Source organism: Corapipo altera, unplaced genomic scaffold (genome assembly GCF_003945725.1).
Source record: "Corapipo altera isolate COAL_440 unplaced genomic scaffold, ASM394572v1 113, whole genome shotgun sequence".
NCBI lineage: Eukaryota > Metazoa > Chordata > Aves > Passeriformes > Pipridae > Corapipo > Corapipo altera.
Genome location: NW_020884895.1, coordinates 11,091,951 through 11,111,850, shown reverse-complemented (window position 1 = coordinate 11,111,850; position 19,900 = coordinate 11,091,951). Strand labels below are relative to the sequence as shown.

The following is a 19,900-nucleotide window of genomic DNA, read 5'->3' as shown; positions in this document are numbered from 1 at the left end:
TGTCTGTTCCTACACAGGTGCAGTGTAAGTGCTTCCTAACTGCTGCAGGCATGCAACCCCATTTCTTGTTTCCTTCTACAATTTCAGCACGAAAAGCTGCTGGAGAACTGTCCCTGCCCTGGGGCTAGAGGAGCAGGGTGGTCACACCCCACAGGATGGGCACAGTGCAGGTTGCTGGAGGCACAGATGATCCTTGATGCTATTTAAAGTGAGAGAAGGAGCTTTTCTCACCAAAATACTCCTCACTGCAAGGCAGGTGCCTGAGGGCTGTCAGTGGGGAGGGAAGGGATGGTGTTCCTGCAGGTGCCCAAGCCTGGTGAGTGTAGGAAGCTGTAGGGGTGCCACCAGGACAGGCAGGGATCCCAGTAAAGTCCTGGCCCTGGTGGAGTTAACAGGAGTTAAAATCCTGGCCCTGGTGGAGTTAACAGGAATTTTACACTTGACCTTAGTGAGGTCAAGGATTTTACCCAAGGAATATTAGTCACCAGCATCGAGATGAATTAGATGACTTGTCAACAACAGGCAGGCAAGGTTATTCCCGTGGGCTGCTGGGCTTGGAGTTGGAAAAGCTGGAAAAATAATGTCCAGCTTCTTGCATTTCTCCCCACACTTGTGTGTGATGCCTGTGGGCAACACCTGAGCATTTATCACCCGTGTTCCCCCGTTCCTGTCCAACACGCTGGGGAATGCTTTGTGTGGAGAGGAGGAGGGAATTGTAGGGTAAAATTTCCTTGGAAAGCTTCCCAGGACCGGGCTCAGCCCTGGGAAGGCAGTGTCGGTGCAATACGGTTCATATTTCTGGGAAACACCGTCAGTGGGAGCCCCATGGAAGCGCACAGGGCTGGGAGAGTCACACCCAGCCAGCCCCACACACCCATGGCTTGGAAATCCTGGCTTGGATTTCAGGATGTGACCCCCTTGGGGCTTGGTAAACCAGCAAATATGGCAACAAAAATTAATTTGAATTTTCAAGCACAGTTTAGCACCAAGGAGGAAACAACAGTTTAATGAGGAGGTTTGTGGGTGAACACTCTTGTTTTCCACCTGGCTCAGGAATGGCGATCCTGCCATCCCACCCGGGCACAGGAACATCTGTCTGGGCAGAAAATCTGACCAGCACGGCCCAGGTGTGAGGGGTCATAAGAGAGCCATTTGCAAACACTTAACCAGAAGGAACACAAGAATTTCTCGGGGAATAATAGAACAAAATAGAATATTTGAAACAAAAATTATTTGCTCGTGAGCGACAAAGAATTGCATGAAGTAGTTAAATTTGTTAGAGAAATCAATGATTCTGTATTATTTGCCTGGCTAAATATCACTAATCTTCCTGTTTATCCTACAAACCTTTTACCATGGAACTATTTTGTTCTTCATGTTCCCTGAGCTGCGGAAACAGGTGGTGTTACTTGTGATGTAACTCGGCATGGGAGCAGCTCTGAGTGCTGCTCTCCCTTCATGTGATGCTGGAATGGTTTGGGTTGGAAGGGACCTCAAAGCCCATCCAGTGCCACCCCTTGCCATGGGCAGGGACACCTTCCACCAGCCCAGATTGCTCCAAGGCCAGTCCAACCTGGCCTTGGACACTCCCAGGGCTGGGACAGCTGCAGTGCCTCTGGGCATCAATGACATGCAGAAGGGGAACAGGTTTCCCCCATTCCCCCCTCCCAACAGCTCATGGTCAGGCACAGAGAAGTCTGTTCCTCATTTCTGTTCTCTCTGCAGTCCTCTGAGGAGGGAACTCGCCCTCAGCTGCCCTGTCCAGCACAGGAGGGCTCCGGGCTCTACTTTGCAGGGTGTTTGGATGCAGTGACGCAGCTGCCAATGCATTTTTGGGAATCCTCTTGCCCTGCTGTAGGTCACAGAATAATTCTGTCCCAGAAGTATAAGTCCCCCCAGCAGGGACCCTGAGGAGGTCATGCAGTCTGACTCCCAATTCCCAGCAGGGCTGTGCTCCAGGGGCTCCCCTGTGGACTGCACACAGCTGGAAGCCCCCCCTCGTCCCACCAGTGCTCCCACCCTGCCAGTGGGAGAGCAGCTCCCGGGCTGGGTCGGCTCCCATCCTCCTGCAGAGGTGCTGTGTGATGGGAGCAGTGCATGGCCCCGAGGTGTGAGCCAGCTCCTCTGTGCCAGAGCCAGCCCACCCCTCCCTTTGTCATCCCAGCATCGGGTGGGTGAGGAAGCGGTGCCCGAGCTCCAGTTGTTCCTGAGTGCAATGTGAGGCCACACACTTACCCCAGCTGGGATTCCTGGAAGGTCCGTGTGATGTGGCACATAAATCATGGTGGGCGTCAGCTCTTCCAGGAAAACACACATTGTTGCCCTCACATAAGCAAGATCACATAAGTGGGAGGCAATATGGTGAAGGATTTGTTTCCTGGAGAAGTGATGCTGATCTGTAAAGCTTGGAGGGTTTGGGAATTGGTCCTGTTCAGGAGTGTTCACGTCTGGATTTTGGTCTGGTTTTGGGTCTGGTTTTCCAGCTGCTGGCTCAGGTTTAGATCCTAAGCCTTGGTCTGTGCCCCCAGTTTGTAGAGGGATGGGGGGGGGTTGGTTTGGACTGGGAGCTCTCCCTGTTGGCAGGGAGGTGATGCCTCACTGTGACAGGGGGACAGCGTGGCTGAGCCCCAGGGTCACGGCCAGGACCCCCCCAGAGCTCCCCTGCTCCCATGGACCCCCTGGAAGTGGCACTGCTGCCCCTGGGGACACACTGGGGGGTTGGTGTATCTTAGGGACAGGGCTGGGATTTATCCCTCTCCCCATCTCTGTGAGGCTCCATTCCCCCATCAAACCCTGCTGAAGAACAGGATTGCACAGGGAAGGGGAACTCACACCCGCAGAGAGAGACAACAACACCTTTTGTGCTGGAAGTTGTGCAAGACAGAGGCTGTTCCTGGCAGGGAGGAGCAGACGCTCCCCAAGTCCTGGTGCTGGGGCCAAGGAGGGCCCTTGCATCCATCCCTTTGTCCAAGAGGAGCCCAAGGACCCTCTGTTGAGCCCACCAGCAGTTCTCCCATTGTCATCTACAAGGATGAGCAAACCAGGCAAGGGAATTCAGCACAGCCAGAGCCACCAACACCTTCCCTGCTCAGAGGGCGGCAGAGATTTAAATCCAAAGCGTTCCTATACATGTTGTTTTAAAAAGAACCAGTAAAAACTATTTATATATTTGCTTGAGAAGTTCCCTGCTCTCATCCTACACTAGATTGATGATTTCTGTGTTTCTCCTTTCAGGAGCATGACTAGAATAAGTTACCAGCTGAATTTCTCTTTTATTTTCCTCCAAGTTTTAATTTAAGTCAGGAGAAGTGTGGCTGAGCTTCTTATTTGAGGGGATGGTTGTCTGGCACAGGACCCAGGCTCTCTCTGATTCCAGAGCTGCACATCCCATATTGTTCCCATCCCGTTGGGATTGGGAGGCAGGATGTGAGGGCTGGTGACAGCGAAGTGTTGGTGACAAGACTGGGGACAGCAGGTGGAACAGAGCCCTGTTTGCCTCCCACACAAGGAGTGTTACACTCATGATGTCCTGACATTGATGACATCACTCCTTGGTGCCAGACTGAAACTTGGCATCCAGGTTGAGAAATACAGATTATTTTGTCTGTAAAACTTGTTTTTAATGGCCAACCTCCCGTGTCACTGAACTCACATCGTGGTGGGTGAACACAGGGTTTAGTACAGGACAGAATTTTGGAACTCAGGACCATAAACCTATGAGTTCACACCTAGAAATTAACTTCATTCCCCTCAGACTCAGTGGTGTGTCCTGTGGGCAAAGAAAGGATTTATTGGTCCAGGGATTGAAAATGGAATGGCTGAAATCTCCTTTCCTCGGGGGCCAGAGCAGCCGTGGAAATTTCCCCCCGTGTGCCTTTCCCTCCCCTGGCCCTGCTGCCTGGAAGTGACAGGCTTCCCACAGCCTCTGTGGCTGAACTGAGCTTTCACAAGGTTCTTCTGCTCACTTTGCCACACCCTGTGGCCTGACTCTCACCTCCACATCTCAGAAATTTGGACGTTCCAGCGTCTCTCCGGACGCCGAGAGCTTCTGGAAGTCTGGAGCTGGTTAAGGCATCTCATGGGCCGCTGGGAGAGCTCTCCTCCTGCCCCTCTGACTCCCTCAGCAAACCACCCAAAATCACCAGGACAACATTCCAGAAAGCAGATTCCACTGCCACGCTCTGCCAGGAGCTGCCAAACACCAGTGGGCTCCTTCTACCACCGAGTGCAAGGAACATGTTACAGCAAAAAGCAGCTTTTCCTGATTTTCCCACCTTTTTGGCAACAACTTTTTTTTGCAAAATATAAATTTTTCTAGGTTGGAAAATTTCAAATTTTATTTTTACTCAGCCTTGACTGATCTCTGAGTTAATTTCTTCGCTTGCAGACTTCTCATTCCTTTTTTCCTCCCTCTTTTGCTTTCAGTCTCTCCTGCAGTACTTCCTCCACTTTGGAATCATTTGAAAGCAACAAAGAAAATCAAGCAAACTGGGAATTTTTCAGGTTTGGATAAATTTTGAAGAGTTACAGTCAGAGAAGACAATTTAAAACAAAAAAAGGGAAAATAGAATTTAAAAATTACATTCAGTTACAAAGGGGAGCAAAAGCAGGGAAAATCAAAACAGTTAAATATTTTGAATCATTTCCCAGCAGTGTGAAATCTTTCAGATTTGCCCAGTTTAAACCTGAAAGAAGCAGCACAGACACATATAAACAGCAAAAGGATGAAGTCCACTGGGATTAAATAATAAGGCAAATTAACTTTTTACATCCAAGTGACTGAGGGAAGCAGAAGGTCCTTAGGCCTGGAATGCTCCCGGCAGTGTCAGCAGCCACCCGGACGCGGGCACAGGCTGAGGGGTTGGGGTCCAGGCTGTTTCTAACCACATTCCCTGTATTTCAGGACATTGGGCTGAGCTAAAGAAACCCTGGATTTCCCACGAGAAGGTGGAAGCTTCTCCCACACCACCAATGTCCCCGTGCCAGGGCAAGCAGGCATCACTCACCCGGTGCTGTCAGCCACGGCCCCCTCTGCAAACCAGGTCTCCCCATGGGTCCCTGAGGGACAGGAGCTGGGACTGGGAGGTGAGGGAGCAGCTGTCCTTGTCCCCCAGGTGTGGTGGCAGCAGAGCTACAGGTAGGTGGTGGCCTCGTGGCTGTCGCGCTGCCGGGCCTGCGCCACGGCCACGTTGAGGCACTGCAGCCACTGCCCCGCCCGGCGCTCGTCCTGCGCCTTCAGCACGTAACTCCTGCTCTCCGTGAAGATCTCGAAGGCCCGGGGAAGGCTCCGGTCCCGCCGCTTCCGCGCCACCACCTTGACACTCTGCACCTTGCTGAGCTCGATGGGGCTCTCGTCGGGGTCGTCCTTCTGGAACACAGCGGAGACACAGCTCAGTTATCCAGGGTGAGCCACCCACCATCTCATCTGACACCCCTTGGAAGTGTCCAAGGCCAGGTTGGATGGGGCTTGGAGCAACCTGGGCTAGTGGAAGGTGTCCCTGCCCATGGCAGGGGGTGGAGATGGTCTTTAAGGGCCCGGAAAATTGGGGACCCACCACCAGCAGCTCCCGTGCAGGACGTTGGGTGGGGCTGCTCCATCCCTGGCTGTCCCTGCCACACACTCTGCAAGTGGCAGAAGTACCACAGGCAAAGTGAAACCCTCTAAAAATGGTGTTGGGGAGCAGGGAAAGGGAGACACCAAAGGGATGGTCTCTGACTCACAGACTTTCCCTTCCGGAACAGCAGCTGGTTGCCAGCCAGGGTGAAGTAGCGAGTTTTCCACCTCTTGATGAACTTCCACCGGACCTGCTTCTCCTTCAGCTTCCCTTCGATCAGGGGTTGGCCGTCCTGGTTCACAACTGGGGAGGTGAACACACAGCCAGGGGTCAGTCCTGCCCTCCCTTTCTCCCAGCCAAAATCCAGGCCCATGCTGTGCTGCAGGAAGGTTGTTTTGCCTTCCTTGTTTTCCCAGCCTCCAGCATTCATCCAGTCCCACCCCCTGCCATGGGCAGGGGCACCTTCCACTAGCCCAGGTTGCTCCAAGCCCCGTCCAACCTGGCCTTGGACACTTCCAGGGATGGGGCAGCCACAGCTTCTCTGAGCAACCTGTGCCAGGGCCTCCCCACCCTCCCAGGGGGAATTTTATCCCCAGTATCCATCTCACCCTGCCCTCTGGCAGTTTGAAGCCATCATCCCAATATCTCCTCTGGGGTTTTTTTCCCTTTCTCTTCTATTTTTACACCGATAACCAGGACAGGGAGGATCAGCCAGACTGAGGGCAGCCCAAGGCACAGGCAGACTGAGAACGGATGTTTTTTGATGGGATGTTTGACTTGGAGCCCATCCCAGCATCTGTCAGACGGTCAGTTGGCCCCTGGCTGTTCTCCCACCCCTCAGCCTCAGTTTGTCCAGCAACGCTTTTCCTTGGAAGTGTTTGTTGTCATCTGGGCACGAGGCTCTGGGAGCCCAGGGGCTCGTTGAGGATGGAGGTGAGTGGGGTGGCCAAGTGCAGCCACTCAAGGCAGTGCCTCGGGCTTTATGGCTTTTTGGGCACCTCCCTCCCACCTAGAAGAGGAAAATCAAACACCACCACAACACATCAGATGCAGATAAAGGCCGTGTCCTCTCCCTGCTGTTGTTTATGTTGGCAGGGGGGCTGCAGGGGGGACTGGAGCAATTTCCTCAGGAAAGACCATAAATATTTCTGTCTCTGTGGATGGGGAGTGTTTGGAAGGAGAGGGATGAATGAAAAGGGGGTTGGCAAAGCCCCAGTGCCGGTGGGGAACTGCAGCTGGGGTTTCCACCACAGAACCGGGTCGTGCTCTGCTCCACGTAACTCCACAACTCTCTTCCATATATTTTCATACCAGCACTGGGATGTTGGGTCACACCACGGGATAAAGTAAAGCAGAGGGTTGTTTTCTTTTTGCATAATTTTTGTCACTGCAAAATGGCCCAGATTTACCAGGGAGCTGGTTTGGGGCTGCTCCGTCTCACCACACGCTCGCTAATGGGGCAGAGCCACGTTTTACAGTGTCCCCCCTAATAAAAACTGTGCAATTGTGTTAAATATTGTTCTCCACCTGGCTCCTGGTCCCACAGGAACACCTTCCATCTGATTCCAGTGCAGTAGGGACGTGCTCTAAGCCAGACTAAGAAGGTGTAAAGCACAAAAGGTTCAGGGACCAGAAGATGCTGAGATAATTTTTGGTCAGGAGCACAGTGTGAGAAAGGAAGTGAATGTGCAATTTTGGCCTAAAGTGAATTTTTATGGCCAAAATCTTTCAAAATCAGAAATGTTGATCTCTCTTTAAGGACTTTAGGCAGTGCTAACAGAGCACTTCTCCTGTGCATCCACTAAGAAGTCCATGGGGAATTCTGATGTCAGTGGTCGTAATGAATCTGATGCCAGTGTGTCTGAGGGGCTGATTAGAAGAGAAAGATTCATGAAAGATAACAATGAAGCTCTTTTCCAATATTTTTCTAAGCTCTTCTGCTTATTTTCCTTGTGGTTGACTTCACAGAACCACAGGATAATTCAGCTAGAGGGGAGCTCAGGGGGTCTCTCCCCCAACCCCCTGCTCCAAGCGAGGTCCCCTCTGGGGTCACACTGAGCTGCCCATGGATTTATCCATCCTGGACTTGATAAATCTCAACAACATCTCTGGGCAAACTGTTCCAGTGCTTGGTCACCCTCGTGGTGGGAAAGTTTCCCCCTGTGGGAAGTCTGAACCTCTCCTGTTCCAATTTATGCCTCTTGCCTTCCCCCCACATACCCCAGAAAGAGCCAGTTTTGATTTCTTCCCCTTGCATGAACAAGGACAAATGGAAAGTCTTCAGAGAAGTGACTGAAGAGTGATTTAAGACTGACATTCCATATGATTGTTCATATAATTGGAAGCAAATAAAGTGTATTCTCCTTAATTTCCCCAAGCAAAGATCAAGATGTGGCACAATAAATTCTACAAACAAAGATTTTCTGCAGAGCAGGGAAGGGCATAAAGTGGTGCAGTGGTTACAGATAAAAAGTGGGATTATTTCTAGTCTAACATGTGGTTAAATCACCTGAGCAACAGCCTGGGCATGTCATGGCTTCTCCTTTACTTGACTTCTAAAAATCAGGTTTAGACATCTTTAGAAAAACATGCAAAATGATAGAGATCAAAGGGAAAACCTTTCTTTGATATCAGCATTATTGGGCAGGATTCCTTGCTGTTTAGGTCAGCCTAGGTGGTCCCTAGCTGGGTCTGAAATCCCTCTGTGTGGACATGGACTATGGGATCTTTAGCTTGGAAAAAGAAATTAAAAGTTCCAAAGGTTATATTTACTTTATATTTATGATTACTTTTCTTTTTTTCTTCAGAACACATAATAAGGCAAAAACTATCACCCAAGGTCAAAATCAAAAATTATTTAGTATAATACAGAACAACAGGCTGGTTTGGGTGGGAAGGGACATTAAAGCTCATCCAGTCCCTGTGCCAGGGCCTCACCACCCTCACAGGGAGGAATTTCTTCCCAATATCCCATCTAAATTTCTCCTTTTCTGGTTTGAAAAGGTCATGAAATATCTAAAGGTCTTGAAATATCCACTTCTTAAAGCATCTTAATGTAGAGACACCAACTCCAATTTAACCCTGAATAGTTCCTGTTTGATGTGTCTGTTGGAATTATTTCCTATGTTCTGTCTTGCTTTCTCTGCAGAATTTCAGCACATCCAGCTTTAAGTAGTTTGGGCACTGAATAAAAAGTGAAAAACCCTCCAAACTCTTCCAAGATGAGACAGATAAACCCCAAAGCATTAAATCTTGCATTTGGTGAAACATAAAATCCTCCACAAGAATTCATGAATGATCTCAACGATAATAAACTCCTATGAACTTGAAAGAATGGAATGTGTGGCAGAGAAATGCAGTTAACCCCAGGGAATATGGATCCCCTCTTCCATGAATCATCACACTGGGTTTTGCTGGAGAGAAAACGGCACCAAATGCCACTTTCTGTGATTTCCAAGTGAGTGTCACAGCTGGGCTCTCTGGGTCCCTGTGTGATCCCCACTGCTGGAGGGAGAGAGATGTATCCACAAGTTACTCCAGTGGGGGCTATCCCAGGGAATTGCTCTTTTCCAGAGAATCATAGAATCATAGAATCAGCTGGGTTGGAAGGGACCTCTGAGATCATCAAGTCCAACCCTTGATCCAACCCCGCCGTGGTTCCCAGCCCATGGCACTGATGCCACATCCAGTCTGTCCTTAAACACCTCCAGGGATGGAGAATCCACCACTTCCCTGGGCAGCCCATTCCAATGGCTGAGCACCCTCTCTGGAAAGAATTTCTTCCTAATATCCAACCTAAACCTCCCCTGGCACAGCTGAAGACCGAACCCTCTTGTCTTACTGATGGTTGCCTGGAAAAAGAGACCAACCCCCACCCAGCTCCCCCCTCCTGTCAGGGAGTTGGAGAGAGTGAGGAGGTCTCCCCTGAGCCTCCTCTTCTCCAGGCTGAACAGCCCCAGCTCCCTCAGCCTCTCCTCACAGCACTTGTGCTCCAGTCCCTTCCCCAGCCTCGTTGCTCTCCTCTGGACCTGCTCCAGCCCCTCAATGTCCTTCCCGAGCTGAGGGCCCAGAACTGGACAGAGCACTCCAGGGGTGGCCTCACCAGTGCTGAGTCCAGGGGAAGAATCACTTCCCTGCTCCTGCTGCCACACTCTTCCTGATCCAGGCCAGGATCCATTGACCTTCTTGGCCACCTGGGCACACTCTGGCTCCTGTTCAGCTTCCTGTCCATCCACATTCCCAGCTCCCTTCCTGCCTGGCTGCTCTCCAGCCCCTCTGGCCCAGCCTGGAGCTGCCAGGGGTTGTTGTGGCCAAAGTGCAGGACCCGGCCCTTGGCCTGGTTGAACCTCATCCCGCTGGAATCAGCCCAACTCTCCAACCTGTCCGGGTCCCTCTGCAGAGAGAGCCCTCCTGCCTTCCAGCTGATCCACACTCCCCCCCAACTTAGTGTCATCTGCAAATTTGCTGATGATGGACTCAATCCCCTCATCTAAATCATCAATAAAGATATTAAATAGAACTGGGCCCAACACTGATCCCAGGGGGACACCACTGGTGACCAGATCCCAACTGGATGCAGCTCCATCCCCACCACTCTCTGGACCTGGCCCTCCAGCCAGTTCCTGACCCAGCACAGGGTGTCCCTGTACAGGAATTCACCAAACCCCCTCAGTTTCACCCCAATCATTGCCCACGAGCACGAGGGCTCTGGTGCAACCCTCAGGGGTTTCTGCCATGGCTCTGGAGGATTCCAGAGCAGGGAATGTGCTGCAACTCCCTCACTGCCTGGCAAGTGGTTTTCCAGAATTGCTTTGTGCCAGAGCTCGTGAAGCCAACTGTCAACAGGGAGTTGTGTTGAAATGAGGCTCCCAACAACCAGCTCTTCCTAAGGAGAGGAATTCTCAGTTTACCAGCATTCCAATGCCTTGTGACTGTGCTTGAATGGCCGTAATTTAAGCAAATAATAATGTAGGCTGGTTTTCCTACCCCTGAGACCAGGGCACGTACGTGTGTTTGAGGCGGATTTGTGGGAATGCTCCTCCTCAGTGGCACGGAAAACCAATTTGGGATGATTTAACAGCACCTCTGGAAATGTGGGGTTGCACAAGACATGCTTTGCAACCAGAGGAATGCACGAGAAATACTCCAACTTTCTCTGGGTTCGTTGCCACTGGGGGTTCATCCAGCACGTTGCTGAAGCATAACTGGCTCTTTCCACACAGGATCAGCCTCCAAGTGTAGTCCAGCTCCAAAAATCCCCCAAGAAGTCAGTGATCACAGTATCATGGAATGGTTTGGGTTGGAAGGGACCTTAAAGCCCATCCAGTGCCACCCCCTGCCATGGGCAGGGACACCTTCCACTAGCCCAGGTTGCTCCAAGCCCTGCCTAACCTGGCCTTGGACACTTCCAGGGATGGGGCAGCCACAGCTTCTCTGGGCATCTCAAGGTCAAGGCCTTAGGACAAAATGCTTGCCCAAGTCTGGAGGATAAAAGGCATCTTGCAACACAGCATCCAAAAAAATGCAACAAAACCCCACATGAACAGAAACCAGAAGACAATAATAGAAAAAGAATTTGCCTCTGAATTCCTTCTCCAAGAAGAATTCGGTTGCTAAACTGCATTGCTGAGAGGAAGAAATTACTGTCTTGTCTTTCAAAAGTATTTGGGGTTTCAGAGTGTCTGTCCCACTCTGGAATGAAAATAAAAGATGTTTCAGAGCCTTCACATTCCTCATCAAGCCAAGGAGACCTTAAAATCCTCCTTCTTGTGTCAGATCTTATAAATCCAGAAAAGCCCCAGAGGGTCCCACTCTGGACTCTTCCCAGCTGCCACAGCTCCCCATCACCAATACAGAGGGGAATTTGCCATTCCCTGCAGATTTTATTCCACTGAGCTCTACCTTCCATGTTCCTTTCCTGAGCTTTCACATGGCCCATTCAAGACTTTATTTCCTCGGTCTTCTAAAGGCCTTTGGAACAGAGAAGCAAATCATGATATTCACAATGTGCCTTTCTTACAAAGTTGTCTTTAAACTGAGACAAAGAGAGTCATTGCTCATACAAAGAACAGTTACAGCCCAAAAATATTCTGTGCCCATTCCTCCTGCTCTTTCCCATCCTCAAAGGCATCCCTGAACTCAGCTCTGGCTCCAAAGCAAAAGGGAAATGAGGATTTTGTGGGTGCTGATTTTTATTAGATTCTTCTGCCTCACACATCTCCAGAGAGGGGGGATTTTGGCACTTCTTGGGAAGCACAGAACAGCTCCACTGCTGGATGGAACCTGCTCAGGCTGGAGGGCAGAGCTTTGGCTGCATTAATCATAGAATCAGAGAATCATAAAGGTTGGAAAAGACTTCCAGGATCAAGTCCAACCTTTGACTGACACCACCATGTCAACTGAATCATATTGTGAAGTGCCACATTTACTCGCTTTTTAAATCCCACCAGGGATGGGGACTCCCTCTCTGTCTGACTCCTGGGCCTTCACAGGACATCCCAAGAATCCCACCCTGTGCCTGAGCCCATTGTCCAAGCAGTTCTCTTTGGACCAGTTAAATGCCTTTGGAAATTCAGCCTGAAGCTGTTTCATGAAGCCTTGACATTTTAAGCAGGAGACTCCTTTCCCTTGCAGCCTGACACCCGTCTGTCACTGGTGTGAGGGACAAACCACACTCAGACCACTGTGGATGTGAAATTTTGGCTCAAAGTGTGATTTCTCTTGTGGCCACTGAGTCCCATGGGAGTTGTGGAAGGAGGAAGGTGCTCAAGCCCCATGGAAAGAGCAGGGGCAGCCTGGCCTGCAGCAGGGGCTGTGCCACCCTTACAAGACTCACTGGACCCAGGGCTGATGAGTATAAAGAGAGTTGTTAAAATAAATAGCTGAAAAATCCAATTATTCAAAAGTTTGACCAAAATATTCCAAATTCTTGGCCAGAACTGGGCAGATTTTTACAGAGTGGCAAAACCCACCTAAGAACAAGCCATTCCTCTGTGTTTCAGTGCACTGCTGTAAAACACGTGAGGGCCAGAGAGCTTCAAAACAGCTCACCAGGATCTTCTACCTGGGAAAAAAATCTGCTTGCCTGTTTTCCACTCCCCCTCTTTTCCAACACAGCTGAAGCATTCTGGCTGTTATTTCTGGACTGAGCATGCACCAGGGCAAGTCTGTGCTTGCCTCTCTCATCGGAGAAGCTGAGAGGAGGGTCATGGAGAATTCCAATTAAAAGAGCCGCTGGAAAGTTTGGTTTCCCTTTTCCCCAGCCCCTGCCACCACCACCAGAGATGAGCTTCACTCCCTCCATCCTCCCCCCTCCCCACACACCCCCCACCAGTGGCAGGGGCTGTACCTGCCCACGTACCTGTTGCCTTCTCGGGGTTGTTGCACATGAAGCACTGCCAGGCTCCTGCCTCCTCGCTGTAGCCAAACAGATCAAAGAACCTCACTTCTTCCAGGTGCATCTGCACATGGTCCAGGTCCTGGGCCGAGAATGAGAGAAACCAAACTCACTCAGGAGGTGAAGCGCTGCAGGTCAACAGCTCGTAACCCCAAAGCCCAGAGGGACTCACAGCGAGTCCAGCAAGGGCCCTTCCCGTGTCTCCTGTGGATGGACAACCTGCCAGGGCCAATGTGCTCAGTAGGACATGTCTCTCTCCCCACCATCAGTAGCAGCTGATGTATAAATTATAGATTGGTCTGTGGGAGGCAGAGACTGGGATTTCTTTTGCCTGCTCAGCAGCGCTGTCAGCAGCTCGGCACGTTCCCCAGCCTTGGAGCTCAAGTGTGATGGGGAGCAGCTGAGGGAGCTGGGGGGGCTCAGCCTGGAGAAAAGGAGGCTCAGGGGGGACCTTCTGGCTCTGCAACTCCCTGACAGGAGGGGGGAGCCGGGGGGGGTCGGGCTCTGCTCCCAGGGAACAAGGGACAGGAGGAGAGAGAACGGCCTCAAGTTGTACAATGGGAGGTTTAAGTTGGATATTAAGGAAGATTTCTTCGTGGAAAGGGCTGTCCAGCCCCGGCACAGCTGCCCAGGGCAGGGGTGGATCCCCATTCCTGGAGGGATTTAAAAGCCCTGTGGATGTGGCAGTTGGGGACATGGGCCAGTGGTAGCCTTGGCAGTGCTGGGAATGGTTGGACTTGATGGTCTTGGAGGGCTTTTCCAACCTAAACAATTCCATGTTTCTGTTATCCCCAGGGTTTTTTCAGTGCTCCAGAAGGTTGTGGCCTCTGCTGACACAATGCAGTGCTGGGCACTCCCTCCTGTCCCTCCGGATCCCCCATCAGAGAAGGGGTGACAAGCCAGGGAAGCAGGACTGTGAATCCCCAAAGTGAAGTGAACATATGACTTGCTCAAAGAAACCTACAGAACTCATACTCACACCTGTGAGTATGGAAAAAGCCAGAGGATACTCATTTTGAGGTCATTAATAACACTGTATAATTCAGTGTATTTTATTTTCATTTTGAAACCAATTCTGATCTCACACCTAAACAAACGTTGGTGTTAAATAACACCAGCCAAGTTACTCACTGCAAACACAAAGGGCATTGCCAGCACTGCCCAGAAAACCCTCCTATCTGTTTGTGTAGGGTCTCCACAGGTCTGCAACACCCCAAGCTGCAGCCCAAGGAAAACATGGATTTATGCAGTCAGTGGGGAAAACACCATCCCTTGCCAGGGCCATTAGTCCATGACACTGAGTAAGGCTCTGCAGAGGATGCAGTTGTCCAATTCCAGCCTTTTTAGACAAACTTTAGCATAGCAGAGGGAGCAGGGCACGGTCAGTGACTTGTCGTACCCCTGATGTGCCCCAACCTCCTGCTGTGGCACCTTGGAGGACACAATGGGGCAGAATGATGGCACTGCCCTCCCTGGGTCTGTGCAGGACATTCTAGGACAGGGGGACAGGCTGGACAGAAAGCCTGGGAGCTTCCCCATCCCGTGAAAAAATCTGACAGTGTTTGCACTGAGCCAACTGTGGCCTGAAAGAGAGCAAATACCACTGAAATATCAGGGCACCAATCTGGCTTCTCCCCTCTGTACTCCAGCACGCTTGAAATCCCCTGCAATAAGCCACTTATTTCAGGAGGGGAAGCGTGGGGGAAAAGCTTAATTGGAGAGGAGAGATTTATCTCACCCCCCTGCCCCATAATCTTGGAAACTTCAGTGAGTCCATTGTGCAAACGTGGAGCTCGTTCTGAGACAGCGACGGGAAAAGGGAGGGACAGAGCGAACAACGGCTCAGAAATGTGAGCTCTGCTCTCGCCAGGCTGAGCAACAAAAGGCTCTCTGAGGGCATCACATGGGGCTCGTAAAGCATCCCCATCTCCCTGCTCTGCCCCACGTGAGGCAGCACAAAGAGCCAGCCCCGAGCTCCAGCCCGGCCCCGGCTGCGCAAGGCGGCCCCGCGGCCTTTGATAAAGAGCTGTGAAGCAACCGAACGGAAATCTGGAAGGATGTACATCTGGAAGTGCTTTGCTTCTGGCACATCCTAAGCCCTGTTGGATAAATATTTCTTTGTGGCACGAAGAGGCTGCCCAGCGAAGCACAGTGTGCTCTGTGTGAGCCAGGTACTCGCCGCGGGTCTGGGCCAACCTCGGGAGTCGCGGACGGTGACGGAAATCTGAAAACATTTCTCAGAATTTAGTCTGGAATAAAGCACTGATGTAATGGGTTTTTCTCCAGGTTTGAAAAATGCTTTAGAGTCCACAATTGGGAAAAAGAATAAATTAACATATTCTGGATTAGACACAGGAGCAGAGGGAGAACATGGAGTGATGGCAGTGCAGTGTCGCAGCACTGTTGTTCCTGTTGAGTGCTGGGGGTAAAACCTTCCTCACGTGCTCACAGAAATTCATCATCATCATCACAGAATGGTTTGGGTTGGAAGGGACCTTACAGACCATCTAGTGCAACCTTTCACAGACCGGGTTGCTCAAATTCTGATAACACAATGCATAAGACTTAATATAAAATATAACAGGCAATGTTGATGCCGCACTGGAACTGTCAGATTCCAAAACATTTCCAGTTAAAAGTGCTGCACTTAATGAAGCAACTACACCCCCAGCATTTTGCTTCCAGAACTACCGGCATTAACAACTATAATAATTTTGTCAAATAATTCACAGTATTTGAAGTTCTGTTACAAATGGGAAGAACTTCTGAAATGACCAACTCAGATTATGGCAGAAGCTGAGCTTGTCAAGCAAAGTAAGGACTAGGTCATGGCAGGAATTTCCCAGGTAGACTTTTTGGGAATGTAAAAGCCAAAGAAGACCTTCTCTATGGCAGTCCTAGATGTCAGAAAACTCTGGGAATGTACTTTTCTCAAAAAACTGAATGGAAATTGCATTAGAGACAAACTCGGATTCTTACCAACAAACAAACCCAAAACAAACTCGGGTTCTGTGTCAATAAACTAAACCAAACCAGAAAGCAAACCCAGCAGCAAACTGTGGAGCCCAAGACTGAGCTTTACAAAGCCCTTCCCAAGCCAGATGAGTTCCATCTGTCCGACTGTCCCAAGGGCTGTTGGCCAATCCCAGCTCGGGAGTTCCCCAACCCCAATTCACCGCCCGGTTCATTCACCCAGCGAAGATCAGGATCTCATTTCCCAGCTCTGCTATTTTGGGAACTCAGAGATACTCTGACTGTCATGGGCTGATGAGAGTTCCCAAAATAGGCCAGACACTTGTATCTGAGCACTAACAGGGTTATGCAACCACGTGCTGGAGACTAATCCCATTGCCAGGGTGTTGGATGTGTTTTGTAGACTTTGTGTGCTTGGTGCAGCACATCCAATCTGCCCAACAACTGCCATGAAATCTTCCCTAAGCTCTTTATTCACCCCAAGCTCCTTCACACTCCACCAGCTCCGACTTCTGACGAGCAGATCTCACACGGGCTCAAGTTAAGCCAGTGTTGAGAAGCAAAGCTGTTCTAATGCCTCTGGATGAGTCAGGCTGGGATTTCAACAGCAGCTAAAATACTCAGCACAAGCTCCACTGTGTCTAAGTAAAACTGGCCCCAAAACTGGTCTCACATGTGGGGGTCTCCCACTCCTCTGACAAGCCACAGCACGAGTTCCCGCTTCAGCACAACGTTATCCTGGGGGTTCAGAAGGTGTTTCTAACAAACCCCCTGGTTTTAAATCAGCCACAGCCTTGATAATTTAATCTTATTCCGTGAGACATCTCCATGCCCACAATATTCCAAGAGAGAGTATTTTAAAATCACGTTTGACAAGTCGTTTCATCCCGTTGAGCTGGATGGAGACGCTCAGGAATAAATAGATATTTGTTTTACAATCCTCCAGCTGCCTTTTCCAAGAAGTCTGATTAATAGCTTTGGAATAGCACTCGCTGAAATCCCAGAGACAGTAAACAGCTTTGAGCAAGTAATCTTTTAAACTGAGGGGGGCAAGGAATGGCACACGTGCAGACCATCATTTCCATAGAATCCAAGTCCCTTTTTAACCAGGTGAACTTCCCAGGGGCTGCCCAACACCCCAGATTAGCAGCAGCTAATCTGAATCTTGAGGTGAAAGCTGTGAGCAGGAAAAAAACCCCATGGGCAGCATCCCTAATTTTCATCACTTTGGGAGCAATTCACGTGGAGAACGAGCCTGGAGACCTTTCAAATCACAGCACAAAACACCCCTGGGGACCCTCTGTGAGCAAAGTCTCGCTGTAGTTACTGTAAAGGTCTTTGTACAGCCGTTCCAAAATGCAGGGTAAAGTCCTTTTACTATTTTTATTTGTAAGAAAAATAAACTCTCACCTTTTGGTGGGGGAATGTCGACTGGATCATGGCAGTTTCAAAGCTGTGTGTCCCCTTGAGCTGAGTCTTCTCCCACAGGGCCTTGAGGACTTGCACGGAATTGCTCTGTATGGACAAGGGTTCTGCAAACAAGCTCTGGAAAGATGGTGAAAACAGGATTTCAGGCATTTTTTGCTTGGCCATTAACAAAGAATATCTTGGCCTTGCCATGAGAGTAACCAGGGGTTGGTTCAGCTCCGGGTAAGGAATTCTGAGGGATCAATAGACACACAATTAGATACACCCTCAAATATTCCATTTCCTCTGGGGCTTTTTAAATTGGTTGTGTGTTCCATGTCTTTGAGGTCTGTGGCTCACCAAGGATTATCTCCCAGCCACCACTGCACAACTTGCACGTCGTTTTTGCCTTGAAATGCTCATCTCTCACCACCTGAGCAGCACTGGCCTCCAGGACCCAGGGATCTCAGGGATGTGCATCTCTTTGGGAAGATGTGGCATTTACCAGGCAGTGGGAAGAGATGCTTCACTCCACTCCAGGTTTGTGTATGTTTGTTTGGACCTCCTTCAGCTCTCGGTCCTTGTGCAGGGAGGAGTAACAGGGCAGTGTTTGTGCCTGCACTGGACAGACAGTGGATGAAATGTGAGAGGAAAACCCCCCAGAACATGCTCAGTGCAGGGTACAGGGGTTTTCAGCCCCTGGACATTCACAGAACAAGATGAAACCTTGTTGAGTTGGGTGCTCTCCCCTCCAAAGCTCCCTCTGTCAAAGGACACAACCTTCTACACCTGGAATTATTCTCATAATTGAACACCACTGAGTTCTTCAGTTCTAAACTGCCCCCAAAGTCCCTGCTACGAGAACACTGTGGCTGAGAGAGCGAAACGTTTCTGCCTCTAGTGTGTCTACTACGTGAGTTTGGAATTGAAAAATGCATTTGCAGGCAGGAGCCAAGTTATGAGCTCACGAATAAATCTGATTTTCCACCCTACAACTATTTGATTTCACAATCTGAGCAACGTCCTTCAAACGGAGGGTTCCTGGATGAACGTTCTGTCTCCTCTTTCTAAGCAACCCCATCAAGCCTAATCCTGCTGTCCTGTACTAATAATTTCCCAATTTCCATCCAAGGGTTTCAAAACACGATGTAAGTCTTCACTAATATTTTTCAAATTAAGTGACCAGCGCTTTTGAAAAGCATTTTTTGTGCTTATTTCTAGGAATACACGCAGGGCAGAGCCACCAGGGCTGTTAAATTCACAGCATCCCTTGCTGTGGATGTGTTACATTTTGGATCAATCCTGGGTGTTTCCAAGGCTGAATTAGGGTGGGATGAACTGGATGAACAGCTCTATGTAGGTTAAAAACCTGAGTCTTATTTTTAACTCAAAACCCACCTGTTTCACCTTGAAGTGGGATTGTAGGGATTTCTCTTACAGTTTAATACTATTTGTAACCTATTAGGAAATCCCACACATGTCCAAATATTGGGCTGTACTTGGAAAGAGTATTAAACACGAGAAAATCACTTCAGGGGAGGTAGAACAGTGCTGATCAGATTTACAAATCCTGCTCCATCAAAATATCCCCAAAATATCCACTAAAATATCCCAGTGGGTTCTGCACCTCCAACCTCCTCCTGCAGCCTGGGGGTTGGTTCTGCTGCCCTGAAAATCCACTGCCACGCTCCTGGATGCTTGCAAGGCACCTGGGACTTGCTGGAAGTTTTGCCTGAATGAGGACAATGTGGTTTGGTCCCACTTTTTCATCCCCAGGCTCTGCAGTCTCCCCAGTCAGTTTGAACTTGGGGTATTAATAGAAATACAAAAGCTCATAAAGTGCAAAATCACTTCAGCCCAGCAGAATGACTTTCTGAGGCATTACAAGGGTCACAAGTTAGGTGAATTAGAAGTGTATTCAATGAGATTAATGCCTAAACATTTTTTTTCTAGTGCAACAGGGATGCCCCAGAGGTGCCACTGGTTTGTGTCCCACGCACCTGCTGGAAGAGGAACATGATGTGGATCCACAGGGAAGGCTGATGGCTCACCAGGGTGAAGCTGGACTTGCTGTACAAGCAGTAGTGGCCCTTCAGGGGACAGCTGAAGAACAGCTTTGCTACACAGCTTCTGACAGTGTCTGGGGAGAAACATGAAGCACATTAAAATCACCCACAGAAATGAGAGAAATCAAAGTGCCCCTTCCCAGGGCAGGTGTGGCCACGCAGTGTGAGGGCAGACAGCTCCACTTTGGGGGTCACTTCTTGGCACTGCTGTGTCTGCACCCCCAAAGCAGGAGAGAAATTCGGTCTAATGGGGCTTCTTTGTTACCTTCAACAGTGGCATCATTTTATAGCCCCTGTGAACAGGAACAAGCAGCTATCCAAGGGAAAAAGGCACTGAAAAGAAAAGGGGGAGATCCTTAGATGATGACCTGGATGCCAACGCAGGAGAGAGCTGCAGGCTCAGCACACGTGTGGGGGGATGGACTGGGAAGGGGTCACAGAGCCAGGACTGTCCCGAAGCCCCCCCAGCGTGAGTCACCCCCAGGGTCAGCTGGGCAGGGGCT

At 50.0% G+C, this 19,900-nt stretch overlaps 1 protein-coding gene across 3 annotated transcripts in view; it reads right to left on the bottom strand.

The window, feature by feature from the left end:
• Positions 1–4,319: 4,319 nt before the first annotated feature.
• The window catches only part of VEPH1 (ventricular zone expressed PH domain containing 1), a 61,548-nt gene continuing 45,967 nt past the window's right edge, over positions 4,320–19,900 (bottom strand). For 2 of the 3 annotated variants that reach the window (XM_027647481.1, XM_027647482.1), the window contains 5 exons: positions 19,332–19,471; positions 17,335–17,469; positions 12,916–13,033; positions 5,722–5,858; positions 4,320–5,368 (listed from right to left, as the gene is read on the bottom strand). In XM_027647481.1, coding sequence (XP_027503282.1) covers positions 5,132–5,368; positions 5,722–5,858; positions 12,916–13,033; positions 17,335–17,469; positions 19,332–19,471 — 767 coding nt within the window. In that variant the 3' untranslated portion in view covers positions 4,320–5,131. The remainder of the gene's footprint in view (positions 5,369–5,721; positions 5,859–12,915; positions 13,034–17,334; positions 17,470–19,331; positions 19,472–19,900) is intronic. The other variant, XM_027647483.1, reaches the window with a different exon arrangement.